The following is a 23,734-nucleotide window of genomic DNA, read 5'->3' on the forward strand; positions in this document are numbered from 1 at the left end:
TCTTTTTATGTAACATACGTAAGTCATATGTCAATTACATGTATGACTCCAACAGTTAAATACGTATCAACATATTAATGCCACTGCATCCTGCTTATTTGTTAGCTCTCGAATATTCCGCAAGGTTTAAGGTAATTTTCGTTTTATCTGTGATTGGGGTTGCAGAGAATGGACTTTACAAGCGTTTGAAAGAGAGACTGCGGAGGAAGTGGTCGGTTGGTCAGGAAGTGAATGGCGGAGTCGAATGAGGTACGAGTTATTTAATGAATATAGTCTTTTTGCAACATAGAACACTCAGTTGAAACCTAGTTATTTTACTTTTTAAATTACTTCGATTTTGTTTTCAGATCGAAATTATAACTGGCATTTCGGTAGTATTTCACACACTGTTTCGGAGCTGTACGTAAAATAAATGCATAAAAGAACGCGCAGTGATATTTATTTCGGAAAATCACTCAGCAGTCATGTAGTTTACGATCGTATATTCCGATGTGCATGTTATAAGTAGGAGTGTTAACAAATTTATCGCAGTTGCATCATAAATTTGCTTTACTTAGCGCAGATAGGGAAATCTACAATAATCGGGAGATGTGGAACTTGAACAGGGGCACGAGTTGTACGATTTTTTTTTCAAGATACCATGATGATAATTACGTAAGTTCTTTGTGTAAGAAAACTGCCCAGAATTCTTTTTTAATTTCTGTACTGCAACACAATACAAATGGGACTCTTAGTTAATGGACTTTTAAACTAGACAGTCCTAATCCACCCAATGTATAAGTGACTGGCAGATTAACAAGTCCAATTCAGGCTCACGTCTTGATGGCGTCCTATTTTCATGTATGAGGCTGTAATGGAACACATTGTAACCGATGGGATTCAAATGACGTGACGCAGAAACGGCATGAGAATGAAGTGCATGGATGTAAGTCATAAATTCAGTGATATACTTTATTTAAACATGTGTCGAAGTTCAGTATATTCGTCTGTTAAAAATCAGATAATTTACTCTGCTCTCAACATAGTTTGACATTTAATGGTTAAATTACAGTATTATGTTTGTAGTCATTTCATCTGTGCTGATCACAAGCTTCTGCCTGTCACAGAAAGCTGTGCTGAGCACTTCTTCAATCTGTGTATACTGAATTTCGATCGTGAATGATGAGTGTACCACATTGAGTGAATTATATTTGGAAACCAATAAAAAGTTCATCCTGCTTCATGCATATAATTCTTGTTTTGTGCAGCCGTAATTGTCTTGCCACACACTGCAGTGCAAGTAAAATCCTTAAATCATATTTCACATTTTAATCAAACATAACCCACAACTGAATGCGGTATCCTATAAATGTGTATTTTAACACTTATTGTTAGGAATGTTTATGAAATATAAATGCAGTAAATTTCATAGTATGCTGAAGTTCATTTTGTGCCGTTAAGATAGTAAGAGGGACTTGTGGCCTGATGATCAGTAGGGACCACAAAACAGGAAGATTCAGAACAGCTTTTTGTTTCTAGTTGTGTTGCAGGTGTTTAAACACCAAAGAACGTGGCGTTCCCAGCAGTCTGAGCGGACATGGATGAATCATCTTCACTTCTCATTAGCAGTGATGAATATTTTCTCCAACTGTTGCCAACAACGCTGGATGAGACAAGTCTGCATGAACAGTAGGAAAGCAACAGTAATTACATATTACCACAGAACCACAACTACGTGCCCACCGTACCAGTCATGGATGGAACAGAATGTGTAGCAGTCTACCTCCAGAGTATTGTTGCTTTTTCCCTAGAATACTTCAGAGGTTCCTCTTTCGCCCTAGTATCTTAATTTACAAATTGGGGATAAATATTTTTAAAATTCATTATATTTGAAAGATACAACTGTATGTGTGTCATCCAGTTGATAATTTCTAAGACCTAAACACAATCCATACTTTAAAATTATATATAAATTAAATCACATTTTACAATTATCATTTTGCTATAAAACAAAGCATTTGATATGGTCACAAATTGTTGCCTAGTTTTTGTTCAGAACAGGCTTGTAGCTCTGCCTACATTCTGCCTTCATCAGAGTGGGATTTGGGAGTCTTTACCAGAACTTAAACGGTCCAGCCAAGTCCCCTGTTAGACTGCGTCTCTGGTGGTAAGACTCTCCACTCCCTCGTAGCAACTTCCTGCACTTTGTTGCCGAGTTTCATAATTCCAGTGGCCATTTTTCGTTCTGGGCGGAACGCAGCTGGTACTGGTAGCACAAATGTTGGGCTGTGGCTTGCAGGATGTAACTGTTCCCCATTTTGATATGGTTGTAAGGTAGTTATTTAGAGGTCTGTCTCAGTATAGCGATTACATTTTATTGCCGTCTTGTGCCGCGTGCCACAATTTTGGCTGCCGCTGAACTTAAACTCTGAAGATTATCAGCAGTTTGCAGGTGTTTCTCCGCCATAAAAATGCTGTTATTCATAGGAATATACTCTGCGCTTAGCTATTTATCCAGTGATGTTGTGCATAAACTGCGTTGATTTACTTTTTTCATTTGTGGGTTCTGTTGTCACAAAGCGAGTTTCTCCTCAGGAACCTGCATTAAAAGAAAATAGATGTATCGGATTACCTTCTGATATTTTTAAAGCACCATTGCTCCTTTTTTTATTTCGTGAGCTACTTCATCCATTTTCCCTGGGCGAAGCATTCTTCTTACATTCCAAGTTGCAATACTTAAGTCACATTTTTGCCTTTGATTCCTTTTCCAATTTGTCGTGATTGAGAGGAACCATCCGCCATTGGGGTGACCTACTGAATCCAAAGATGCGTTAACGCAGTGGTTTGAACCTTCCTGGTGTCTGCATGAAGTCTGTATTCGGTGTGAATGGGATAACTAATTAACTACTGCAAGCTGGAAACCAACATGAAAGTCTGTGTGAGGATATGCTTCGAGCATGATATTATTATCATCATCCCATCTATTCACCACTTTATGGGGCATGTACTTCCATGTACCCGAGACAGACCTTGTCCCTCTTGGAACCCCAAAATTCCCAAAAAGCCAGGTCTCGAGCATGGTGATAGCAGTTTTAGTAGTAATTTCCCGGACCAGATACATGTTGACAAATTTAGAAAATCCGTCAATCACTGCTAAGATAGCTCGATAGCCTGATTTTGACCACACAATAGGCACAAAACAGTCTATGTCTATGTGCTGGATAGGGCACTCAGCAACGTCGGCCGAATGAAATCCGACCTGAGTGCTCCTAGCAGGCTTTCCCCTTTGGCATTTAAGATAGCGCCGAACATAGTCCCTAATTTCGCCTTTCATCCCCGGCCAATAAAAATCTTTGTTGACCCTATAGTATGTCTTCAGAGATCCTAAGTGAGCTCCCAAGGGAGAATCATGGAAATAATCCAAAATCATGGGTCTGAGAGCTTCCGGGACCAGGACCCTTGGTAGTGTGGCTTGTCGTGGGAGGAACACAACTAGGCCACGATGCAATCTCCAGTCTTTACACGAAGTGTCCCCGGCAGCGATGCCTTGGTGTAAACCAACACAATAGGGGTCCTTACTTTGATGGTCCTTTAAGGTCTCGAATGAGGCAGGGAGGGGTTGTAGAACCCGCACGGCAGGTTGTGCTGTCAGCGAATCCGGAGGCTCAGACATCCTTGATAGGCAATCGGCCACGACATTCTCGCTTTCCCGGATATGGACCACCTTAAATTTGAACGGCGATAGGCGTAATAGCCATCTCCCTATGCGCCCTAGTTGGCCTCATTGTCTGAATGCACAACAATTTCCTTATGTTCTAAGTATGTCCGGAACCTTTCGCATCCTAGTACGACGGCAAGACATTCTTTCTTATAGGTCGAGTAATTTCTTTCCGCGGGAGAGAAGGGGCGACTAAGAAGGCGATGGGTGCTAGCTTCCCACCTACCTCTTGATTCAGAACACTCGATACCCCGATGTCAGACCCATCGCATTGCAACACGAATGGAAGATGAAAATTAGGAATTTGCAGTGTTGGGGCTTGACAAAGGGCCTCCTTAATGACTTCATAAGCACGTTGTTGGTTCATGTCCGAAACAAACTTAGCGTTTTCTCGCTTCAGGGCATTTAACGGTTCAGAAAGCCAAGAGAAATCAGGGATGAAACAACTGTAGAATGCCTCCATCCCTAGAAAACGTCGAACTTGTTTCAAGTTTCTCGGTAGCGGAAACCCTTTTATCATGCTTACCCTTTCGGGGTTAACGCGCACGCCTGTAGCCGACAATAAATGGCCGAGGAAGCTGATCTCCTGAACCCCTAACGTGACCTTGGCTGGGTTTAGAGTGAAACCGGCATTTTGTAGTCTAGAAAAGACCTCCCTTAGGTGCCTGATGTGTTCGGCCCAAGTGCTGGAATAAACCAACACATCGTCGAGATAATTAAACAGAAATTTAAATTTGATGTCTCCAAAGATTCGATCCACCTCACGGCTTAAAATCTGCCCGCCTACACAAATCCCCATGGGCAATTTAACAAACTCATACAAGCCAAACGGGGTGATAAAAGCGGTATATTTCCAACTCTTCTGATCGAGAGGTATCTGATAATAGGCACTATTCATGTCTAAAACACTAAAATACTTAGCTCCGGAGAAATGTTGAAATGCACTTTCAATAGTGGGCAATGGAAAGGAGTTGTATATCACTTTCTGATTCAACTTCCTATAATCGACCACCAAACGAAATTTTTCCTCTTTTTTGGCGACCAGGAAGGCCGGACTCGCGTAATTAGAAGTGCTCTGTCTAATGACACCATTATTCAGCAAGTCGTTAACATGCTGCCGGAGGGCGATCAGTCTAGGCGGTGAACACTGATACGGTGGCGATCTTACAGGCACATTGTCAGATAGTTTGATGCCACAAGTGCGTCCCCTCACCGTGCCCGGTCTATCAGAAAACAGCACGGGAAACTCTTTAATGAAAGTGGAAATTCTACAAGCCGACCTCTCGCCTACAGGCATAGTTGCCTGTAGAATTAGAGAGAAATTCTTACTTCCGCTGAGGTCTGAACTGGAAGTGGTATATCCCCAGAGAAGGATTCAGACAAAATCTGCTCCCAGAATTACTCCCACTGGTAAGCGTCTCGCGACAAGAAAGTCGAAGTCCCACGAGTAGTCGTGGATTTTAAAATGCAGTTTGATTCTCCAGGAGATTCGAATCTCTTGTGAAGCAGTCGTAACCAAACTGACGCCAGACGGCATTTCCGTAAATCCTCAACAAAATCCATAGCGACCAGAGAAAAGACAGATCCCATATCTACCAAAGATGGTTGGTAGAGACTTTTACAAGAGACAGTAACCCATGGGCACAACGATCGAAATGGTCTAGCCCTAAATCTCGTGATCGGGAAGGAAAATATTTGCGCCCGGCCACTCCTACCTACGGGTAGGCGGCCATGACCACGAGTCCCCCCCCTTACACTCTGTTTTTCAAGAAGAAGTCTGGCTGCGTGAATCACATCTGTGGTATTATATCCTTTGACAAATCCCCCACTGATTGGCCGTGATGGCTAGTAGTTCTCTGAGTCTGCTATCAATCGCTGTCGTTCGAGTGTCTTCAGCGCATGACTCCTTTTCCATGGACTCGGGATTTTTCTCGATGCGATTATTTGGTCGAGGAATTTGAGCATGATTATGCCAATAAATTCTGCATGCAGTGAAAAGTTGCTACAAGGTGACATTGCGAATTATTTGTGCTATTGTTTCCACACAGTCTGTAGTTATTTGTAAGTTCTTCTCCTCTTCTACTACCAGTGATAATTATCAAAATAATTATAATTTGAGTGAATTGGTGATTACTGTAATGTAAATACACTCTTGTGCCCATATATATTATGCATAAATTGATGCACTGATGTGGGTAATACTTGGGCAGTGCTTGACATGATACGTCACATATTTTACATCAACTATGAACTCTCGTAATGCAAATATGCGAAGAATGGATTTATCTCGGTATGGATTGTGGCTTAGCAGTCTTGTTACTTGGAATCCTGATCCGAACACGGATATTATACCTTCTGTCTTTTCTAGTTTGTCTTGTGTTTACATTTTCTATTCTGCTAAATTTGTTACTAAGCCTGTGGCTTAATGTTTTAAATATTACTTACCCGTCTTAGGAAGGATGTCCTAAACAAATCTCACGCTGCTTCCGGAGATGATGGCTGGCTGGGTGCAACACAATAATTCCTTTTTTTGGATTTGCGATTGAAATTTACTGCGTCAAATTTCAACTTTTCTCTCTTATAAAGTATGTATACAAACAAAAACTGTTTACACTATGAAGGATACTAATGTCAAACGCGTTATCACCAACATCAAATTCACGGTCCCCTGCTCGGTTTACTTTTTTTTTCAGCCTTCCCAATTATCTTTAATTTTTCACTGAAAATCACAACGTAAAACTGATTTTCACCTGTGAATAAACTGAGATAAACTGCACCCTCACTAGTAGCGTCTGACGCGTGCTTGTTCGAAAGATAACAAAGGAGTGGGCTACTGCCCTCTGGGATGCGCGCCGGAGTGCAAAATATGACAAATGAGTAGCGCACTGCACTTTTTGGCATGAATTTTTTCTGAAAAATGTCCGCGGAGTATTCGAGAAAATACGGTAATTAAACCTGAATAAGCTTTCAAAATTTTACTTGGATCTTCATCATAAAGTTATGAGCTTTTTGATTGAGGGAATTTATGATAATTTTTATCTCAGTTTCAGTGCTTGGAATAATTTTAATAGCAGGAACTTCTTCATTGTTTATAAAAGGTGGTATCTGTTCAGCCAAATGTATTTTTCCTGTCTCCCGTTTTATTATCTTACATGAGTTTGCTATAAGTCTACTGTAATGCTGCTTTTTAACCTCATTTATTCAGGATTTTACAATACTTAATATAAAATGCTTGCATTTGGATCATTACTGTTCCTACTCTACTTACAGACTTCATTCCATTTGTAAGATATTTTTATTCCTTGTTGATATGTACACAGGCCCACAGCCTGCTTCGGTATTCAAACGGTACCATGTTCAAATACTGGCAGTAATACCAGCTACTTTGACGTGAGTTTCATATGAATTTTTTCTGTTCCCCTATAGCAACTTTAACATAGGCCTGTGCTTAATTAAACACTACATGATGATGGCACAGGGTGTGTGGAGGTATAACTCCACACATTCTGAGCCTTGGCACTAGACAGAGATGAGTGTCCAGCTTCATGCTCCATCTTCTATGTATCGGGTAAAGGAACCCTTAGGGCCCATTGGATAGGAGGCTGGGTGGGCCCCATAGCCAGTCCAAACAGTGGCAAAGAGAAAAATCCCTAACCCTACAAGGAACCGAAACCCAGCTGTCCACCGACAGCTAGTCGCTGTACTAATTGAGCAGCTGACAAGGCAGCATTAAATAAAGCAAGGCTTCATTACAGATGTTATTAAAATGTAAAGACATGTAAGGCAGAACATAGCCCTTAAAAATTCACGTGAAGATAAAACATAGTAAAGGTTTTGTCAATCACAGATCATTCTCAGCTATGCCATATTAAGAAGGTGCCATCTTTCAGTATACATGTAAACCTCGATTTGCGCCGATTCAGAATAATGCCGCTTTTGAAACCAGCAAGTCAAAAAGTGGAGAGAAAAAAATTACTATTATTTATAATGTTTTACAATGTTTCTCGTACTAAATCGTAATTCTTACATCGCTGATTTTGAATAAAAATTACAAATACAGTCGCCTCTGCACTCATTGCTAAGTAGTTGCGAGATATTCTCCTAAAAATCCGCTAACTTTGCGCAACAGTCACGCGAGCATTGGTCACTCTTCACGGTGAATCATTTGCGTTCAGCCTGATAAGGGAGTAAGGAAAAATGCGCTCAGTTCACCTCTTGTTGACACATTGAATGTGCTGAACGTGTTTGCGTTGTTGTTCGACCACTATTCTGAGTTTCAATTTACGCTGATTCCATTTACGCCAGTTCGTCCAGGAGCGCGTCCCCGGCGTAAATCGAGGTCTACCTGTACATTATTCTGGATCATACCATACCTGTAACACATGGGGTATATGATCCCACAGTTACGCTATTACACTCTTCTAATGCTCATAGTTTCTTCACATGGCAAATCACAAACTGCTTTGTAGTTTGTCCAAACTTTTGGAAGTCCTTGAATCATATCTTAAAGCACTAATCTTGTCTGGAGATATTCAGCTTTCTTAACCAGTCATAAGTTCATTAGGAAGTTCTTCACAGTAAACCACAGCCGAAACGTGCCATCACTGTAAACTGTCTCTCGTTTACAGAAGATACTGGAAATGTGTAGGCGCACCTCTTCAGAGAACTGTCTGGTTTTGCAACACTTGCTGAAAGGAAATTACATTGCTGTATTAATCCAAGTCGTGTTTAATTTTCTGGTTACCGCTAAAGCTGATATCTCTGAATAATTGTGTCTTTATTTGGTCCTGTGTTAGGAGCCATCTCCTAATAAAATTATCAGATGTTATTTTTCAGTCAGTCCTGTTACTGTGTGCGCAGTGCTGCTGAGCAACGTGAGCTGTGAGTGCATTTCCCCCCCCCATTTCCTTTTCCGTCGCTATGCAACGAAACTGAAGCTCTGTAACTCCTTTTGGCCCCCCTCCAAAGTTTTCAATACACAAGATTTGTCCTTATATTCTAGAGCCATTTCTGCTATGTACCTGGAATTATTCAGCAACTGTTTTATTTTGTGCTGTACAAATTCTTCAGACAATTGTAGGTAAGGATCCAGCAGCCATTACTAGGGGATTGTAAATAAAGCAGACCTTGTCGAGTTCTTAAGTGAAGACTGTTCAGTCGAGCTAAACAGTAAATAAATGAAAACTTTTGTCTTTTAAAAATGTCCTCTCATTAAAATCAAATCAACCACTTATTTAGTTGAGATTTCTACACAGAGGCTGTGTTCATCTAACACCACATAATTGCAGTCTACATCTTTAATAAAGTATCTCTACTGGAGCTATTCTTTTAGTGTACGTTTTAGTTCTACTCCCCCTCCCCAATTCAAATTATAAATTCCCAATTTTGTTCTCCAGTTTTCATCCACAGCATTAGTACAGTTTATTTTCTAGTAAGCTATCTCTCTCATCAAGCATAAGCTGTTTTGTACTCATTTCTGAACATTTTAATAATATACGTCCAGCATCTTCATCCAACCATGTTAGAAGTACGCCTAAACCCTGCCTAACATTCATAACAACATTACAAACATAAACCAAAGGTTGGTGACTGAATTTTGTACATCCAATCAGTGACTCTGTGGATCATCTTGTGTGTTTTTATTAACATTATATTTTGTTGCTGTACCGAAGCCTGACAGCGCTCTCTCTCTCTATCTCGTTTCTGTCGCACTAAGAATATATCACAGGGTAACATTTCACTCTGGCATAGAAACACTTCTGTTTGCTTGTTCATCTTCAGTTACATACAGAGCACCATTTACCTTCAGACATTACTTTTGTGGTTCCCTCACGTCTCAGAGATTGGTCTCCAGGAGAACAGCCGGTTTCTCCGTACCGATGAGTTCATCAAACAAGGTCTGAGTTGGCTCCGGAGGTGACGGATCATCCAGCGTTGTCTGAGCAAACTTCAGTGTAGCAGTGACCAGCTCTCCCACTGTCCATTGTCTGTCTAGCAACACTCGACAGACTGTGTCTAGCTGCAGCGGAGATAGAGACGTCGCATTAGATTCACTCACTGATTAGTGTATTTAGGACTGCACAAAGTTTGGATCAGACCCCCAAATCTACAACTGTAGAAGGCATTAAGTGTTTGAACAGACTCTAAATAATATTAAGAAATTAATTTTGTATCTCAGAAAAAAGAGAAGCGCATTCATTGGTTGAGTGTTGTCGGAAACAAAATGCAAAGGAGAATCATGGGATCTAAGAAACGGGAAATAACAAGACGATGGAAAAATTGTGATGACATGAAAGAGGATAGAATGGGCATCGTCTCATTGAGTCTCACCTTGAGAAGCCGATGGTGGCTACAGGTATAGTAGTATAGACAAGGAACACCTGCGATGCTAGCAGCCAGCCACTGAATTACCAACTTGAGTTGTGGGTCACCAACCTTAGATGAGCCACAACCCCAGTTACCAGTGGCTATGGATTGTATCCCTGATGCAGACTCACCCTTATTTGCAACTCCGCTCAACATTGATGCCTGTAAGGTAAAAAAACTGAGTAAGACAGTCTTACTATCAAGGCAATGAACAGCTTCCTGTTTGATTTTTCAAGTTACTTTTTGGTATAATTTTGCTAGTACGCATGAAAGTGTGCTGTATGCAAGCATCAGTCCACTTTCACTTTTATATATAACTTTGTGAGACTTGCTATGGGCTGGATGAGTGGTTCATTTCCTGGTAAGGGCAAGAATTTATCTTATTTCCACTGTATCCAGATGAGCTCTTGCCCTACACAGCCTCCAATCCAGTGGATACCAGGCGCTCTTTTCCTGTGGGTAAAGTACGTCGTGGGTGTAAAGCTAGCCGTTCGCCTCCCTTTAGTGCCAAGGTTATGAATGTGTGGAGCTATACCTCAACACAGTGTTTACTTTTTAAGTAATTTATGTTACAAAGTTTTCCTTACATAGCTGAGGCATCTTTCTTTTTGTGCATATACTACAATATTCTGTTGGTAACCTAATGGTATTTTAGCAAAGACCATACAAATCCCCTTCTTTTTTGGTTACCAAGTGTATATGTACACACAGAAGTATTAAGAAAAGCATTTGCCACTTCCAAATCCCATTCACTTCTGAACTCTGTACAAAAGTACAAAACGAGTCTCTGTACAAAATATTTTTGAAGATAAAAGCATGAAACAAGCTTTATCAAAACGTAGCAGAAGAAAGAAATATTGTGTTAATATCATTGTTAACCTTACTGGAAGCATGAAAGATGTCAATCCTCTTCAGAATAAAATCAAGCTAGAAAGGCGTATTCCATACCAAATATATGCATAATATCCTCATGAATTCTTTGAAGTGCACATATAAGAGGTATTTATTACATACTCCTTGTACCGCAAAATAAATATACAGATTTTAAAATTTAATAATTTCTAACTTTTATAATTTTTCAAAACTTGTAAATACTCACAAAACTAAAATTTTCGAAATTTCAAGATCCAAAATTAAATAACAACATTCGAAATTCTAACATTTAAAATTCATATTTAAATATCTATGCTGACCTAAACTTCCCTAACTGAAACTAGACAAACCTAACCTAACATCTTAATTTACCTGTCACACCTGAACAAACCTAACCTGACATAACATGTTTTGACTTACCCTACCAGACCTAACCTAAATATAACCAAAAACTAACCTGTCCCAACAAAAACAATCTTATCATAGACTAACATTTCAGCTGATCTCCACTTACAATCAACAGAGAGTATAGTTTTTTGTGTAATAAGCTACTTTTAAAATATTTGATTAAAATATAGCTGTCAGCGTGAATCTTTCCATCTTGTTGCATACAAATGGAAATTAATGAGATACATATAAAAGCAGTGACACCAAGCTATGTTAAAATGCAACATACAAGAACGATGTGAAACAGTTCTTATGTCATGACAGTTTTGTGTCTTAGTACAAGATGTGGTCCAGTACTTAATTGTGCAGGCTGATTACAATGTAACCTGTTCAGGCAGGCAGGCAGGTTAAAGCCGAAGTTGTGTTTTACATAACGGGACTAATTTTCACAGACATGTTGTTCCAGCACAGAGTTAGTTATTCAGTTTACAGATTCTGTGTGCAATATGTCAGTACAATCGTCTTAACAGAGAGGGCCATGCTTATGTTAACTGAGTAAGTCATGCCTTCTTATTATTAATTACCATTTTTAGTCAGCAGTGCAGTGAATGGTAAAGATACACATAACAATTCCTGCCATGCCTGAACAAGATGTAGAATGAGAAATTTGTACCCACTACAAAGAATACCACTATCTTTTGCTAGACTCTATTTAGAAGATTCACAGAATCAATCCTGAAGCTTATTGTGCACTTTCTTTCGACAAAGTAAACAGTACAATGGAATTCGGCATTGTCGACAAGGGTCATATTAAAATAAGGCGTGGAATGGATGAGATCTCACCTCATTTATATGAATTTTTTTCATCTCTGAAAAAGTGTCTTCAGAGTTCATGGTTATCCTAAACAAATGAAAGAAATATTTCATAAACAATTTAAAGGCACATATGTTATTTTTCTGTCATAACAAAAATTGTGTTTATTTTAACATTAAATTACAATAACATTATTTTAGATATGGAGTGACCTTCATGCTCCAATTAAATATAATTAAAATGTACAAAAATTGTTGTTGCAGTAGTATAAAGTACGAGGGAACGTCAAATGACAACCTTAAAAGTTAAAGATAATATCAAGAACCTACCATGTGCAGCTGTAGGCACAGTAAGTTATTAGCTAGGGTCAGAGGCACAAACTTACTGGGTGCGGTACTTCTGGCAATGCAGAATGCATGCACAAAGGAGGAACAGCAATCTGTCATCCATTTCTTGGTTAAGGAGGGTGTGAAATCCATCGCCACATGGAGTTCCAGTACAGTAACACGTGCTTATCGCTACAGCAGGTGTAAGAATGGAGTAGGAAGTTTAGGAATGGCATGTCTAGTGTGGCAGATGCTCCTCGACTGGGCCAGGCCCACGAGTTGTAACACCGCAGGCAGTTTCATAGGTCGATCGTGTCATCACAGAAAACCGTTGAATTATGGTGGACGAAGTGGTGCCATGTTGGACATAATTCACGGTTCAGGTTGCCATATCATTCGTGACATGCTACAGTTCCGCAAGGTGGATGCCTGAACTGAAGGAGAAATGTGTGGATGCCTACCACGAACTTTTGCGATAATACGAAACAGAAGGTGATGGCTTCCTGCAGTGCATAGTGACTGGTGATGAAAGCTGGGTCCACCACTCCAGCCTGAAACGATTTCACCTCACCAAAACCCCAAAAATTCCGCACACACGCATCTGCAGTAAAGGCGATGCTGACACCGTTCTGGGATCGCCGAGGCCCACACGTCCAAGGGGACCACAGTCACCAGTGCCACATATTGTGACCTCTTTAGGAATCATTTGAAACCAATAAACACCAAAATGTCGTGGACTGCTCAATATTAGTGCCTTGCTGCAGCATGATGACGCTCGGCCCCAAATTGCCCATGTGACGACTACAACCATAGAGAACATGCGTTCGGAGTGACTATACAAGCAGTCAAAGTAAATTTCTTTAAGAGGGGTCCAGGCATTAGTGAAGCACTGGAGGACATGCATTGAATGCATCAGGGATTATATTGAAATATGACAAAGCTTTACTGAACCTCTCTTCAATATACAAGCTGTGAAGAAAGTTTTAAGGTTTTCATTTGACTCGCCCCCATAGTATGTAACAGGCTGTGGAGTAATAAATTGCTCTAAAATAAATTTAAAGCAATGCAATACATTTTTGAATAAAGGGTTATATCCAGCTGATTACTTCCATGGGACATGAGAATGTCTGCTATTGCATTATATTTTTTCCTATCCATTTTCGGTTTAACACAGAAGCAGCAGCATTTATTTATGTGATGGTATTTGACCGAGATGGCTGTGAAGGTTCAGAAATATGGCGGTGGAATTGTATGAAACTGGTAGAGGAATGTCTTTCTTTGTGAAGAGTGCAAGTTGTGGAACTGGTTGTTGAGAGACTACTCGGTACGCTTTTCCAAGTCCTGTCCGATGATGTCATGCGAAGTGCATGCTGTGACCCACCGTGTACTGAACCACAGACAAGAAATTTGCTGTTTGAGAGGAGCTAAGTCAAGTCACCTGTGTTGTTGCAACCTTCCTGCGATCATCTGCAACAGGCAGATGGAACCAGAACTCTTGGGGCGCCAGTGTTTGCACTACCATCCCAGGAACCAGGGTAACCCAGAATATGTGTGTTTGTCCAGTTATGTCCTCAGTGCTTTCTTCTTGCTGCAGTTGGTGAGGCAGGGAACAGTTCCATGAGTGGACTGTGTGGTAGACAGTCTTACATACTGTACCAGATATAGAAGGATGCCCCTTGCAACCTGTTCTATTTCAAACGAGATACTTTCACCTCCCTCATCAGAAGATAACAGAAGTAATACGGTGAAATGATCTATTCAGTTACTGAGACGTGTAGGTCACTTTGAAATGTGCATAAGGAAGTAATTTTTGAGATGCTAATTATACGTCTAAAATAAGTCAGTCGCTGTTTGAAACTCACCAGCTGAGAGGTGAGTCTATGCTTGTGCCTGGCAAGCTCCAGACTTAGAGACCTTGCAACCAGGGCGAGCTTTGTCCTGTTTCTGTCTGCTTCCATCTGTCCCAGTGGCCCTTGCTGCCCCTCAGTGAGAGGAACACCAGCAAAAGAGTCGCTGAGAGTCCTCTTGAGCAGGCTGCCAGCAAAGCGTACCACAGCGATGTCTCGGGCGTCCAGCTCCCGATTCTTGTCCACGTCGTCGAGCCAGCGACTGTACTGTTCGTAAAGTTCCTCCAGTTCTATAGCACACAGTGACAAAAGAACTGTACGAAGTGTGACACCTGATAACTGGTTCCCTATCGTTACGAAATCACAATCATCATTACTATCATCACAAAAGTCCCATCTCGAGCCAGCTCAATTCAGTCGATATCTCCAAAGCACACATTTCCAAAGTAATGTCCGATCAAAGTTTGAAATGTATTATAATAAGTTTTCTGCCTTCAGCCTAGTTTCATACAAAATATGTATGCTGTATTAAAAAAAATGAAGAGCTTGAAATTTTCTGTCCCAAACCAGAAGTAATGTAAGCATTCAGCTGGTGTTATAATTTAAGTTATTTGTAATCTCCTTGCATATGTCCATATGTGGCTGTCTATACCTTTCATTACCTACAGTGATTTATGGCAGATGTCTGTTAAACAGAGACACCAATATATATTCGGATATATAAAATAATTTTTGAGCAGAATGACACAGTTCTGCATTTGCAATCAATAAATAAGATTTGCTCTTCTAAATTCAGCAGTACGTTGCTATACCTGAGCTGTACTCTGTACTGAAACTAAACTTGGAGGAATCAGACGTGTCCTGTCGACTCAAAGCTCCATGTCTTTTGTTTTGAAACTTGTCGATCCATTCCCTCTCTTGCTGTAAAGATTCCCTGAGGAACTGGTCATCAAGTGAATCTTCCTGAAGCATAAAGCCTCTGGATCCTCCTCGTCGGACTCTGCCAAGTAACAAAATAAATGTGTGAAGAAAACACTTCCAGTAGATCTGTGTTCACATGGTGTCACTGTAGTAGTCTGTAATACTGCTGTTCTCATATTTGTGTGATATGATTTGTAAATTAGTAAATTAATTAATTACAAAATGGTAACTAAAAATGTAACCAAGTTTCGAGATATGTCATGTGCTCCGATCACTTATTTATAATGTATAACAGTTTGAAATAAAACTATTTTACTCATTATGAAGCCCTGATTTCCGGCATATTTTGACCAATTGCATCAACACACATTACTATTCAATGGGTTCAGGGTCCCCCTCCCCCAGAAAAAAAAAACATGATGATGTTCAGAGCTTCGGCCGATTGTTCCCAATAGGCTGTTGTGTCCTGTGGTCTGGTGCTTGTTGCCCCCATCATCAGGGTGATGAGTAACTTTACTGTTTACTGACAATGGAGGCAGCAAGCACCTCTGAAATATCGGTAAACTTCCACCAAATTACTCGGAAGACAGCCATCTTCGTATTTTCTACCATGAGAACCAGAGATCTTACCTGAGGATTACTAGTAAATTTAAGTACTTATAAACCTGACTGCCGTAACAAGTGATGTGTTGTTCTGAGTCGACCACTGTACTGTGGCTGGACACATTTACTCACCTGATATCTCCATCCACCAATCCTGACCCAGTGACACTGATGCCAACGGCATAACTTGAGTCAATGCTTGAGGTGCTCCGAGTCTCTCTGCAGAGTGCATCACGAAGTCGCTCGGCAAATGTCGAGCGTCGGTCTGGAGTATCCAGCTGCGCGCTGTAACGCCGCGCATCTTCGCTCTCTGCGGACAGTGTTTTACAGCATACGACTATATGTCACCATCTGACAGTTTGCATGTTACAAAGTAAAAGTGTAATAGTGAGGTTTCAGATAGAAGATAAGAAGATGAAAGATTCTAAACTAAATGCTGCATTACTAACCGATATCTTCGTTGTCAAGACTTGTACGTGCGCTGTGAAATTCTTCAGATGCTGCTGAGGTGGAGTGGCAGCTAGAGTAGAGGCTGCACGCTCCCAAAGGCTGTCTGCTAACAGGAAGACACTCCCCCGAGGAACCGAGCACAATGAATCGACCGCGACGAGAAGTGGGACTTGGAGGCCTCAGCCACTCTTTCTGTGAGGTAGAAGATTCCACTTGCTGGGTGACTAGCAGTGAAGGTGGACATGCCCTTTCCTCCTGCTGTCAAACAGATCTATTTCTTGCGGCTGTTTGAATATTTGTCATGATTTCATGTTAATTGTTCAACCATGACAACGATGCTTTCTCTCTTTCATAAAAAGTTAGACAAGGCAGATTCTTAGAAAACGCTGAAGGGAAGAGAGACATTGGGAGACATAAGCATAGATGATAGGGTTATATTAAAATGTAGAAACGGTGTGAGAATGTAGACTATTCATTGGCTGAGAACAGAATTCAGCGACAGACACTTGTAAGCCATCTGTTCCATAAAAAGCAGGGATTTTCCTGACAAATTGACTAAGTATATTAGTGTCTTGAGAAAGACGTCTATGGAGTTATTCTTTCATTCCGAAAACATACTTGGGATTGTTGCTTTACAGACTCCACCTCCGGAGGTGTCGAACTGAATGATTCTCCAATGGGGGAGAGACGCCTTGTGACGGGCTGGGATGGCTGTGGTGAAGCCTGCTGCCGAAATGCAAGTAGAGCCTTGTTCAGTTCCCTCAATACATTGTCCTCCTCAAATTGACTGAGCGGTAGCCGCAAGTAGTTCTCTGCATCCATGCAGCACACAGACCTCTGCAATCAAGTGATGTAACTAAATTCAGTCCTAGGAATGTCCTTAACTCGGATCTTTGCAGTTTTCGACTGCTGACAAATGAAGCAATAAGTTCTCGCTCAATTTTAGCAGACTCATTAATAATATCCATTTTTTTATTTACAAACCTCAGTTAAGAATTCATTTACAATTTCTGTTACTAGGTATAATTGAAGAAAAGTGTTCTATTTAATATTTTGGTGGTTGTAAGAACGCGACAACTGTGAGGGGGGAAAAAAAGTTAAAACAACACTTAGAACTTTATCCATCAGTTACCCACCACTTGTGTCTGTGGCAAGGGTTCAAAGTTTGCTTTGATGTGTGGATCTGAGATACGGGCCACTTGTAGCAATCCTTCTACCGACAGAATCTCATTGTCCTCGAGAGCTTCAATGTGGGGTAATACTGCCAAAAGTTCAGGCTGAATGCAGAATTGTATGCACTCCTGTGAAGCAAGTTCAAAAAACATGTACTCAATGCGTATCTCACCCTTGGTTATTTAATGATGCTATTTTAATGGCTGCATTTATGTTGCATTGATAAAAGATGTGATAATGATTATCCTCCTCCCTAGGCTTTGTGATGCGTTGAAAATAGTTTCCGAACGTATAAAATAATTTTACAATACTAAATGCGCTACGTTTGTCTTGCTACTGTGTGTTCCTTCATCTAGCTGATGATTTCAAACTGTTCTTTGGATTAAAATGGTAATTACAGTTATATTAACATCATAATCTACTAAACTGCAACTCATGGAGGTTTTTTCATCACATACTGAACAAAAATTCATGTCAGACACAAATTTTGATTGCAAGTACAAGTTGAATTTCTTGAATTTTAATTGTTCAGAAATGAAACACTGATAATTTTTACTAATACCGTTATAGATTTTTGTTTCTGTTAGAAGGGACAAATAGTACTTAGGTATACAAAATGGTGGAGATATCAGGTATGGAGCGTCAATATATCTTATACTGGAATTTTATAAATGTTTGTACTGTTGGTATAATCAATCTTGGTAATAACTGGGCACAATATCCACCTGATGAAATACTTCACTAAACACAAAATAAAGTTCTGCCAACCTGAGAACTTCCATCACCAAGTACGAGTCCCCCTAGTCGGCTGCTCGTGAAGCACACTTGCAGTAAGTTGTTTTCAGCTCTCTCCAGCCTGCCCTCATGTCTGATAGCAAGTGGACAGAGTGCTTTGGCACTCTCTAGCCAGTCCTCTATGGTAAGCCACTCTTTGCTCGTCATCACCTGACGCGAGTACGTCACTCGTCCCTGGGGCTCCACGTCCGCTGCCATCTTGTCAAAATAATACAGGATGCTGCGTAACTTTGCCTTTTGGCTGTTCCTGTAAGAGTAATTCAATATACCTCGTGCATGAGATACGCAGTTATACTTTACTTACCATTACACTTCTCTTCAGTCTATCAGTGCAGAATCCTTCATGAGAAACCAATAGTATCTATACTCGAGATATTCCCTGCCTTTTATGGAACCCAGCAGTTCATTATTGTATTCACAAGAGGCAACCATCAGTCCATAACCTAAGCCAGATGTATCCAATCCACACTTAACAGCATTTCCCTAACATCCATTTTAATATTATCCTCCCATCTGTGCTACTTGAAAGCAGGCTTCTCAATCAGAATTTTGTATGAATTTCTCATCTCACCCACGTGTGCTACATACCCCACCGAATTTCATCCCTTTTGATTTAACCATCCCTCGTATGGTGAGGAGCCCCGTTATGAAGTTTTCTCCATCTGTCTTAAGTCAAAATATTCTTAGCTCCTTATTCTCGCTTCGTTTCTTCTTCCCTTAACATGATGGACCATGTTCATATCATACAAAGTAAAGGATAAAATTTCAGTTCTGTTTTGGTCAGTGTTTACATTTTTGGATATAAAATGGGAAAACAAAATATTCTGAAAGATATAGTAGCAAACATTTCTGAAATTAATTTCCTCATGAATGAAATTCTGATTTGTTACTGTGCTCCTATCGGATCAACATTTTATTTTTTATTATACTATCTCTTTTCCATCTGTAATTCAGTTACTCACAGTTTTTGGACATTATGAGGATTCAGGTTAATTACAATCAATGCTTGTGGGGATACTGGGAACGACCCGTTCTTCAAGTGCCTGAGCACTGCGGGTCCCAACTTTTCGTTGACTTCATCTATGGACATTCGGTAGGACTCCTCGGACGAGGGATCGGCCCGTCGCAAGGCCTCTACCTGTACACAGGACAGCACAACACAACATCCGTGGCTTGAGTGGGATTCGAACCCACGGTCCCAGCGACCAAGCGGCACAAGGCCCACGCCTCAGACCGCGCGGCCACTGCGGACCCCGTGGGTATAAACAGCAGTGATTGTTAAAATACAGACTGAGCTGTAACTTTTGTTTTCATTTTCTGTGATACACGACAAACATTAAACACTGCAGATCATCAGAATTTCATAGACCTCATCACATATTACATTTTTAAACTATTATCATCTCCTCCTTTCATTCTCTGAAGTACTGATTCCTCACATGTTCAGGTGTCTGAAGAAATTTGTAAAGTTGAAGTCCTGGAGTGTCGGGTGTGTCTTGATGGTCCGTTTTGGAAATGTAGAAAAGAAAGCATGAGCTAGCAGTGATGCGATGAATCCGCGCTCTAACTCCACTCGATCCACTGTAACGCACATTTAAAATCATAATTATTTGTTTTTCAGTGATATGATTTACAAGTTCTTATTATTTTATTTATTTATTTTTTTGGAAACAGGTATGGGAAGTCTCTATTGTCAGCAGAAGGGAGTGAAAATTCTTCTGTAACATCACTCAGTACCTAAACCATTTATGCATATAGGCAATGCTGATAAATAATTGTGTGTCAATATTTAATTTATTCAGAAACTTTCCATATAAATTACTTCACAAAATTTGATTGAGTTAGATAAATTGTTTAGGAAATGAAAGAATTCACTTCCTTCCGCCTGTACCAAACTTGTTATTTTGAAGGAGATTTTGCAGCATTTTGTGACTGTTATAGAAATGCTCACACCCAAGAAGAAAGAGCGCGGTTCACCTTGCTGCTGCAAACTGAACCGCAAGCCACCTGCAGGTTTGAGTTGTTTCAGCTGCAGTGCTTTATGCACCATGGACGGAGCGGTCACCTCAAAGAAGTGACACCGCTCCTCCTCTGTCATTTCAGAATCCAGGAAGACTTCCAAGCCTCCAAATATAGTGAGGTCTGGCTTATCATCATCATCAGGATCCAAACCAATACTAAAAACAGCAAATTATAAAATTTTAAAACTGCAAACCAATGTATTTAAATGACAGAAACTGATTTTATGGCCCTTACTACATTAGACTACTTTTCTCAAGGTCATGTACTTGATAATGTACTTAGACTGAACACTGTCAAATGTGTTCCAAACAGCTCGTATCTGTGATTACAAATGGACCAAATTTACGAATTAATTACTATATTTTCTTATTACAAGAAAGAAAATTAGAACATTTTCAAAGAATTCAATAAGATGGGAAAACATACTTGATATTTTTTGTGTATGTGACATATTTTTCTGCATTACTGAGCTAGTGGAAGAATTCTCTGCTACGTACTATCACTTTAGATACTTTGGAACATTTTTCCCTGTTCAAATGATCCACTGTAGCTTCTGGATATAACATCGCAAGCTTTTATTACTGGATCCATGGGGCAGCGTGTAGGAATCAAATGTTTGAGGTGAAGAATTAGTTTGTTGATGTTAAGAAGTTAATGGCCATGTCTTACTCATATGAAGCACTGTATTTTTTGTGAGAAATGTCATGTTAAATGAAATTATATAGCGTTTCCATTAAGTTTATTAAAATAAAAAGTAAAATTCACATGAATAAGAACAGGCAATGTGTAAATCAAAGAAATTTCTGCTGTCTAGTAAGCGACCAAATTGCTTGAAATTTGTGACCCCCACTTGCACATGTTGTGAATCTTCTGCATGCCGTCAATCAGGTCCTTGGAACTTCGGGCCTGCGAAACTTGCGTGAGGTGGCATTGTACTGTGGGCCACCAGGGCAGGTCACATGGTAATATCACCAGAGCCATCTTCAGTTTGATTATTCTTACAATCTCAAAATCATCAAATGTGTCACATCTGCAACAAGAGAGACGAGTACAACAGATAAGGACATGGCCAAATGCAGAAACCTGGTTATTTAGAAATGTAAGTTTCCAACATCTAGCATGCAGTTCCAGTTGATGATGACATGAAATTGGTGGATGCCAAGGTGATGGTGCTTATACACTGGGGTGGTTCAGCCAGGGACACAAGAATGCCCACAGGCATTGCAGGTATTCTGAAGAGAAATTGAGTGCGCGATTCCTCTTCCTCTCTCAGGTCCAAATATTCAACTCCACACTTTCTTCTCAAACACAATCTATGTTCTTCTTTTAATCTTTAGGTTTCTAGATATGAGATGGGACAATAAAAGATTCTGAACCATATAAACTGTTGCTAATTAATTTTCTAGCAAATGGATATATACTAGAATGCTTTTTGAATTCTGGCAAAATGAGGCATCCTTTCTCAGTAAGATGTTATATTACACAGATGTAATTAATAAACATATCAAATTCCTATTATGTCATAAATTAATCTGCTTCATAAATTCTGGGCACTGCTTCTGGAGAAACATGAACTCTTATCTGACACTTGTCACTGAAATCCACTAAGTTAGCAAACTGGGGACCATCATGTTGTTGTGACAAGTTATACAGTGACGAAATGCCTCTTTTGTAACACTTTACAATGGTTAAACTAGTGACGTTTTGAGCCGTGCTTAATACGACGTTGAATAACTAACCTCAACTTTTCTTCAGTTTGGAGACAATGATTAAAAATTTCTAGTAACCCTATCATTAATACATCACAAGATTCCTTCTCAAACAGTTGCCTGGTTCGTTTTTTCCACCACAAACTTCACCCCTTTTCAATGACAGTTACAGTTTGCAATGGTTTTAACATTTGCAATAGTGCCATTGCACCAAAATGCGCCAAGAGGCACTGCTGTGGGGAAAATATTCCTAAAGCACTGAAAACAGTGTTAAACGAGGCTGTGAAGATGTGTAACAAAACCAGTGATTCTAAGTTTTCAATACGCTTTGTTAAGAAATTGTTAGCAGTTGCACAAAACTACTGCTGCAGAAGAAGGTTTAGTGGTTATCACGAAGCAGAGGTTCGGTTCGTGTAGTCACACTACACTCATAAATGTTATTTAGCGTCAAATATCCCTCCCAACTTTCGCCATGTGCGTAATAGTGTGTGGCTCCATATCTAGCATTTTACAAAGACAGGTTAACTAAATTTACCATTCCAAGATAAGACTATTGTATCACAGCGCTTGAAAATATTTAAGTCCTTGCACAAAGCATATTTTTGGAGGGCTTGCGTTGAAAGAAAATGTCACACTATTTTCCGACATTGAATTACTCTTAATGAACTGGAAAGTCAAATACGAGTTATGTTCTTTTTGAAGAAGTGGAACATTTTGGATACCTACAAGGATATTTTTCATCTGTGGTAGAAAGTTTTCAACGGTTACAAAACCCGTTTATACTGCCTTCCTCAGAGCAAAGATTATTAAAAAACATTATGAGAAATTCAGTGACATTTTAATAGACGCGTTTTCTTTGACTTCCGGATTGGTCTGAAGGAACAGTTGACGGTCAAGACGCTACTTCCGTCTCATTTACATATCTGTGCAAACAACTTTCTCAAGAAATGTAGCAACAGAAAGCATCGTAATGGGCTTTGGACAGAAAACGACATGAAGGTAGTTCTCCAAAACCGCACGACTTCATCTCGCTTGTGGCCAGCAAGGAGGTAAGAATACACTAGATACATAGAACATAAACTGTTTAAAAAAAGAGCTGTAAATAAAGTTAGGTTGTTAATGAAACGAAAGTTTTGGTCTCAAGGGCTCCGCGAGAATATTACAAAGCGTTACACACTAGTAAACATTTTGAGAGAGGTTCTCACACAGGTTCTGTGATGATTTTGTATATTAATTCCTTTCTTTCCGTCAGTTTGATCTCAGCAGTGCTTTTGAACCTGTTCCGAATGCCTTGCGTCTGCTGTTTACATTAACTGGTTCCACAGTTACGTAACCAACTCATTGCCTTGCGTTGTTTACTCTGGACCGGTCACAGTCTTTCAGCGTAAATATCCATTGTCCTTCAAGGATCTGTGTTAGGACCTCTATTATTCAACGCGTGTATTAATGACTTATGGGATGTTATTAATTCTTTTCAATTTTCGTGACAGCTCTTTACTTCAGAATGGACATCGACTCTATATGTGACTATGCAGATCGAACCATATGAATATTATTGTTAATAAAACTAGGGTTATTTCCTTTGCTAGGAAAATTAACACAATTCCTTTCTACCATGAACCCTGCAGATATTATAAATCGTACGAATGCCATTAAAGCTCTGGGCATTGTTCATCAATTGCGTTGTGTTAAATTCGGCAGTAAAATGTATGTTAGATCTCAGATATTTATTGACGTATAGCTAGTTAAAA

At 39.9% G+C, this 23,734-nt stretch overlaps 2 protein-coding genes and 1 long non-coding RNA gene across 11 annotated transcripts in view; 2 read left to right on the top strand and 1 right to left on the bottom strand.

Annotated features, from left to right (window-relative positions):
* Positions 1-15,557, top strand: LOC110832141 (uncharacterized). Of its 2 annotated transcripts, none has more exons than XR_015534620.1 (2): positions 1-249; positions 1,519-15,557. It is a non-coding gene; the product is annotated as an uncharacterized LOC110832141 (long non-coding RNA). The 2 variants fall into 2 exon arrangements; XR_015534619.1 differs by lacking the exon at positions 1-249 and adding an exon at positions 676-925.
* Positions 6,879-23,734, bottom strand: part of LOC110832134 (uncharacterized) — a 23,049-nt gene continuing 6,193 nt past the window's right edge. Inside the window, exons 1-14 of one of the 8 annotated variants that reach the window (XM_022068846.2) lie at positions 22,519-22,536; positions 21,125-21,304; positions 20,206-20,429; positions 19,692-19,833; positions 18,226-18,499; positions 17,421-17,585; positions 16,903-17,121; positions 16,284-16,542; positions 15,967-16,144; positions 15,123-15,310; positions 14,326-14,600; positions 10,028-10,225; positions 9,501-9,716; positions 6,879-8,385 (exon numbers count right to left, since the gene is read on the bottom strand). In XM_022068846.2, coding sequence (XP_021924538.1) covers positions 9,534-9,716; positions 10,028-10,225; positions 14,326-14,600; positions 15,123-15,310; positions 15,967-16,144; positions 16,284-16,542; positions 16,903-17,121; positions 17,421-17,585; positions 18,226-18,499; positions 19,692-19,833; positions 20,206-20,429; positions 21,125-21,255 — 2,436 coding nt within the window. In that variant the 5' untranslated portion in view covers positions 21,256-21,304; positions 22,519-22,536 and the 3' untranslated portion in view covers positions 6,879-8,385; positions 9,501-9,533. Of the gene's footprint in view, positions 8,386-9,500; positions 9,717-10,027; positions 10,226-10,693; positions 14,052-14,325; positions 14,601-15,122; positions 15,311-15,966; positions 16,145-16,283; positions 16,543-16,902; positions 17,122-17,420; positions 17,586-18,225; positions 18,500-19,691; positions 19,834-20,205; positions 20,430-21,124; positions 21,305-22,013; positions 22,413-22,518; positions 22,537-23,734 lie in introns of those variants that run through there. The other 7 variants (XM_022068843.2, XM_022068842.2, XM_022068844.2 and 4 more) reach the window with 7 other exon arrangements.
* The window catches only part of LOC110832136 (influenza virus NS1A-binding protein homolog), a 60,494-nt gene continuing 59,637 nt past the window's right edge, over positions 22,878-23,734 (top strand). Inside the window, exon 1 of the mRNA XM_022068853.2 lies at positions 22,878-23,032. The gene's annotated coding sequence lies outside the window, so the exon portion shown is untranslated. The remainder of the gene's footprint in view (positions 23,033-23,734) is intronic.

Source organism: Zootermopsis nevadensis, unplaced genomic scaffold, assembly GCF_977971745.1.
Source record: "Zootermopsis nevadensis isolate Lab colony 2312 unplaced genomic scaffold, Znev_1.0 Znev_ptg000010l, whole genome shotgun sequence".
NCBI lineage: Eukaryota > Metazoa > Arthropoda > Insecta > Blattodea > Termopsidae > Zootermopsis > Zootermopsis nevadensis.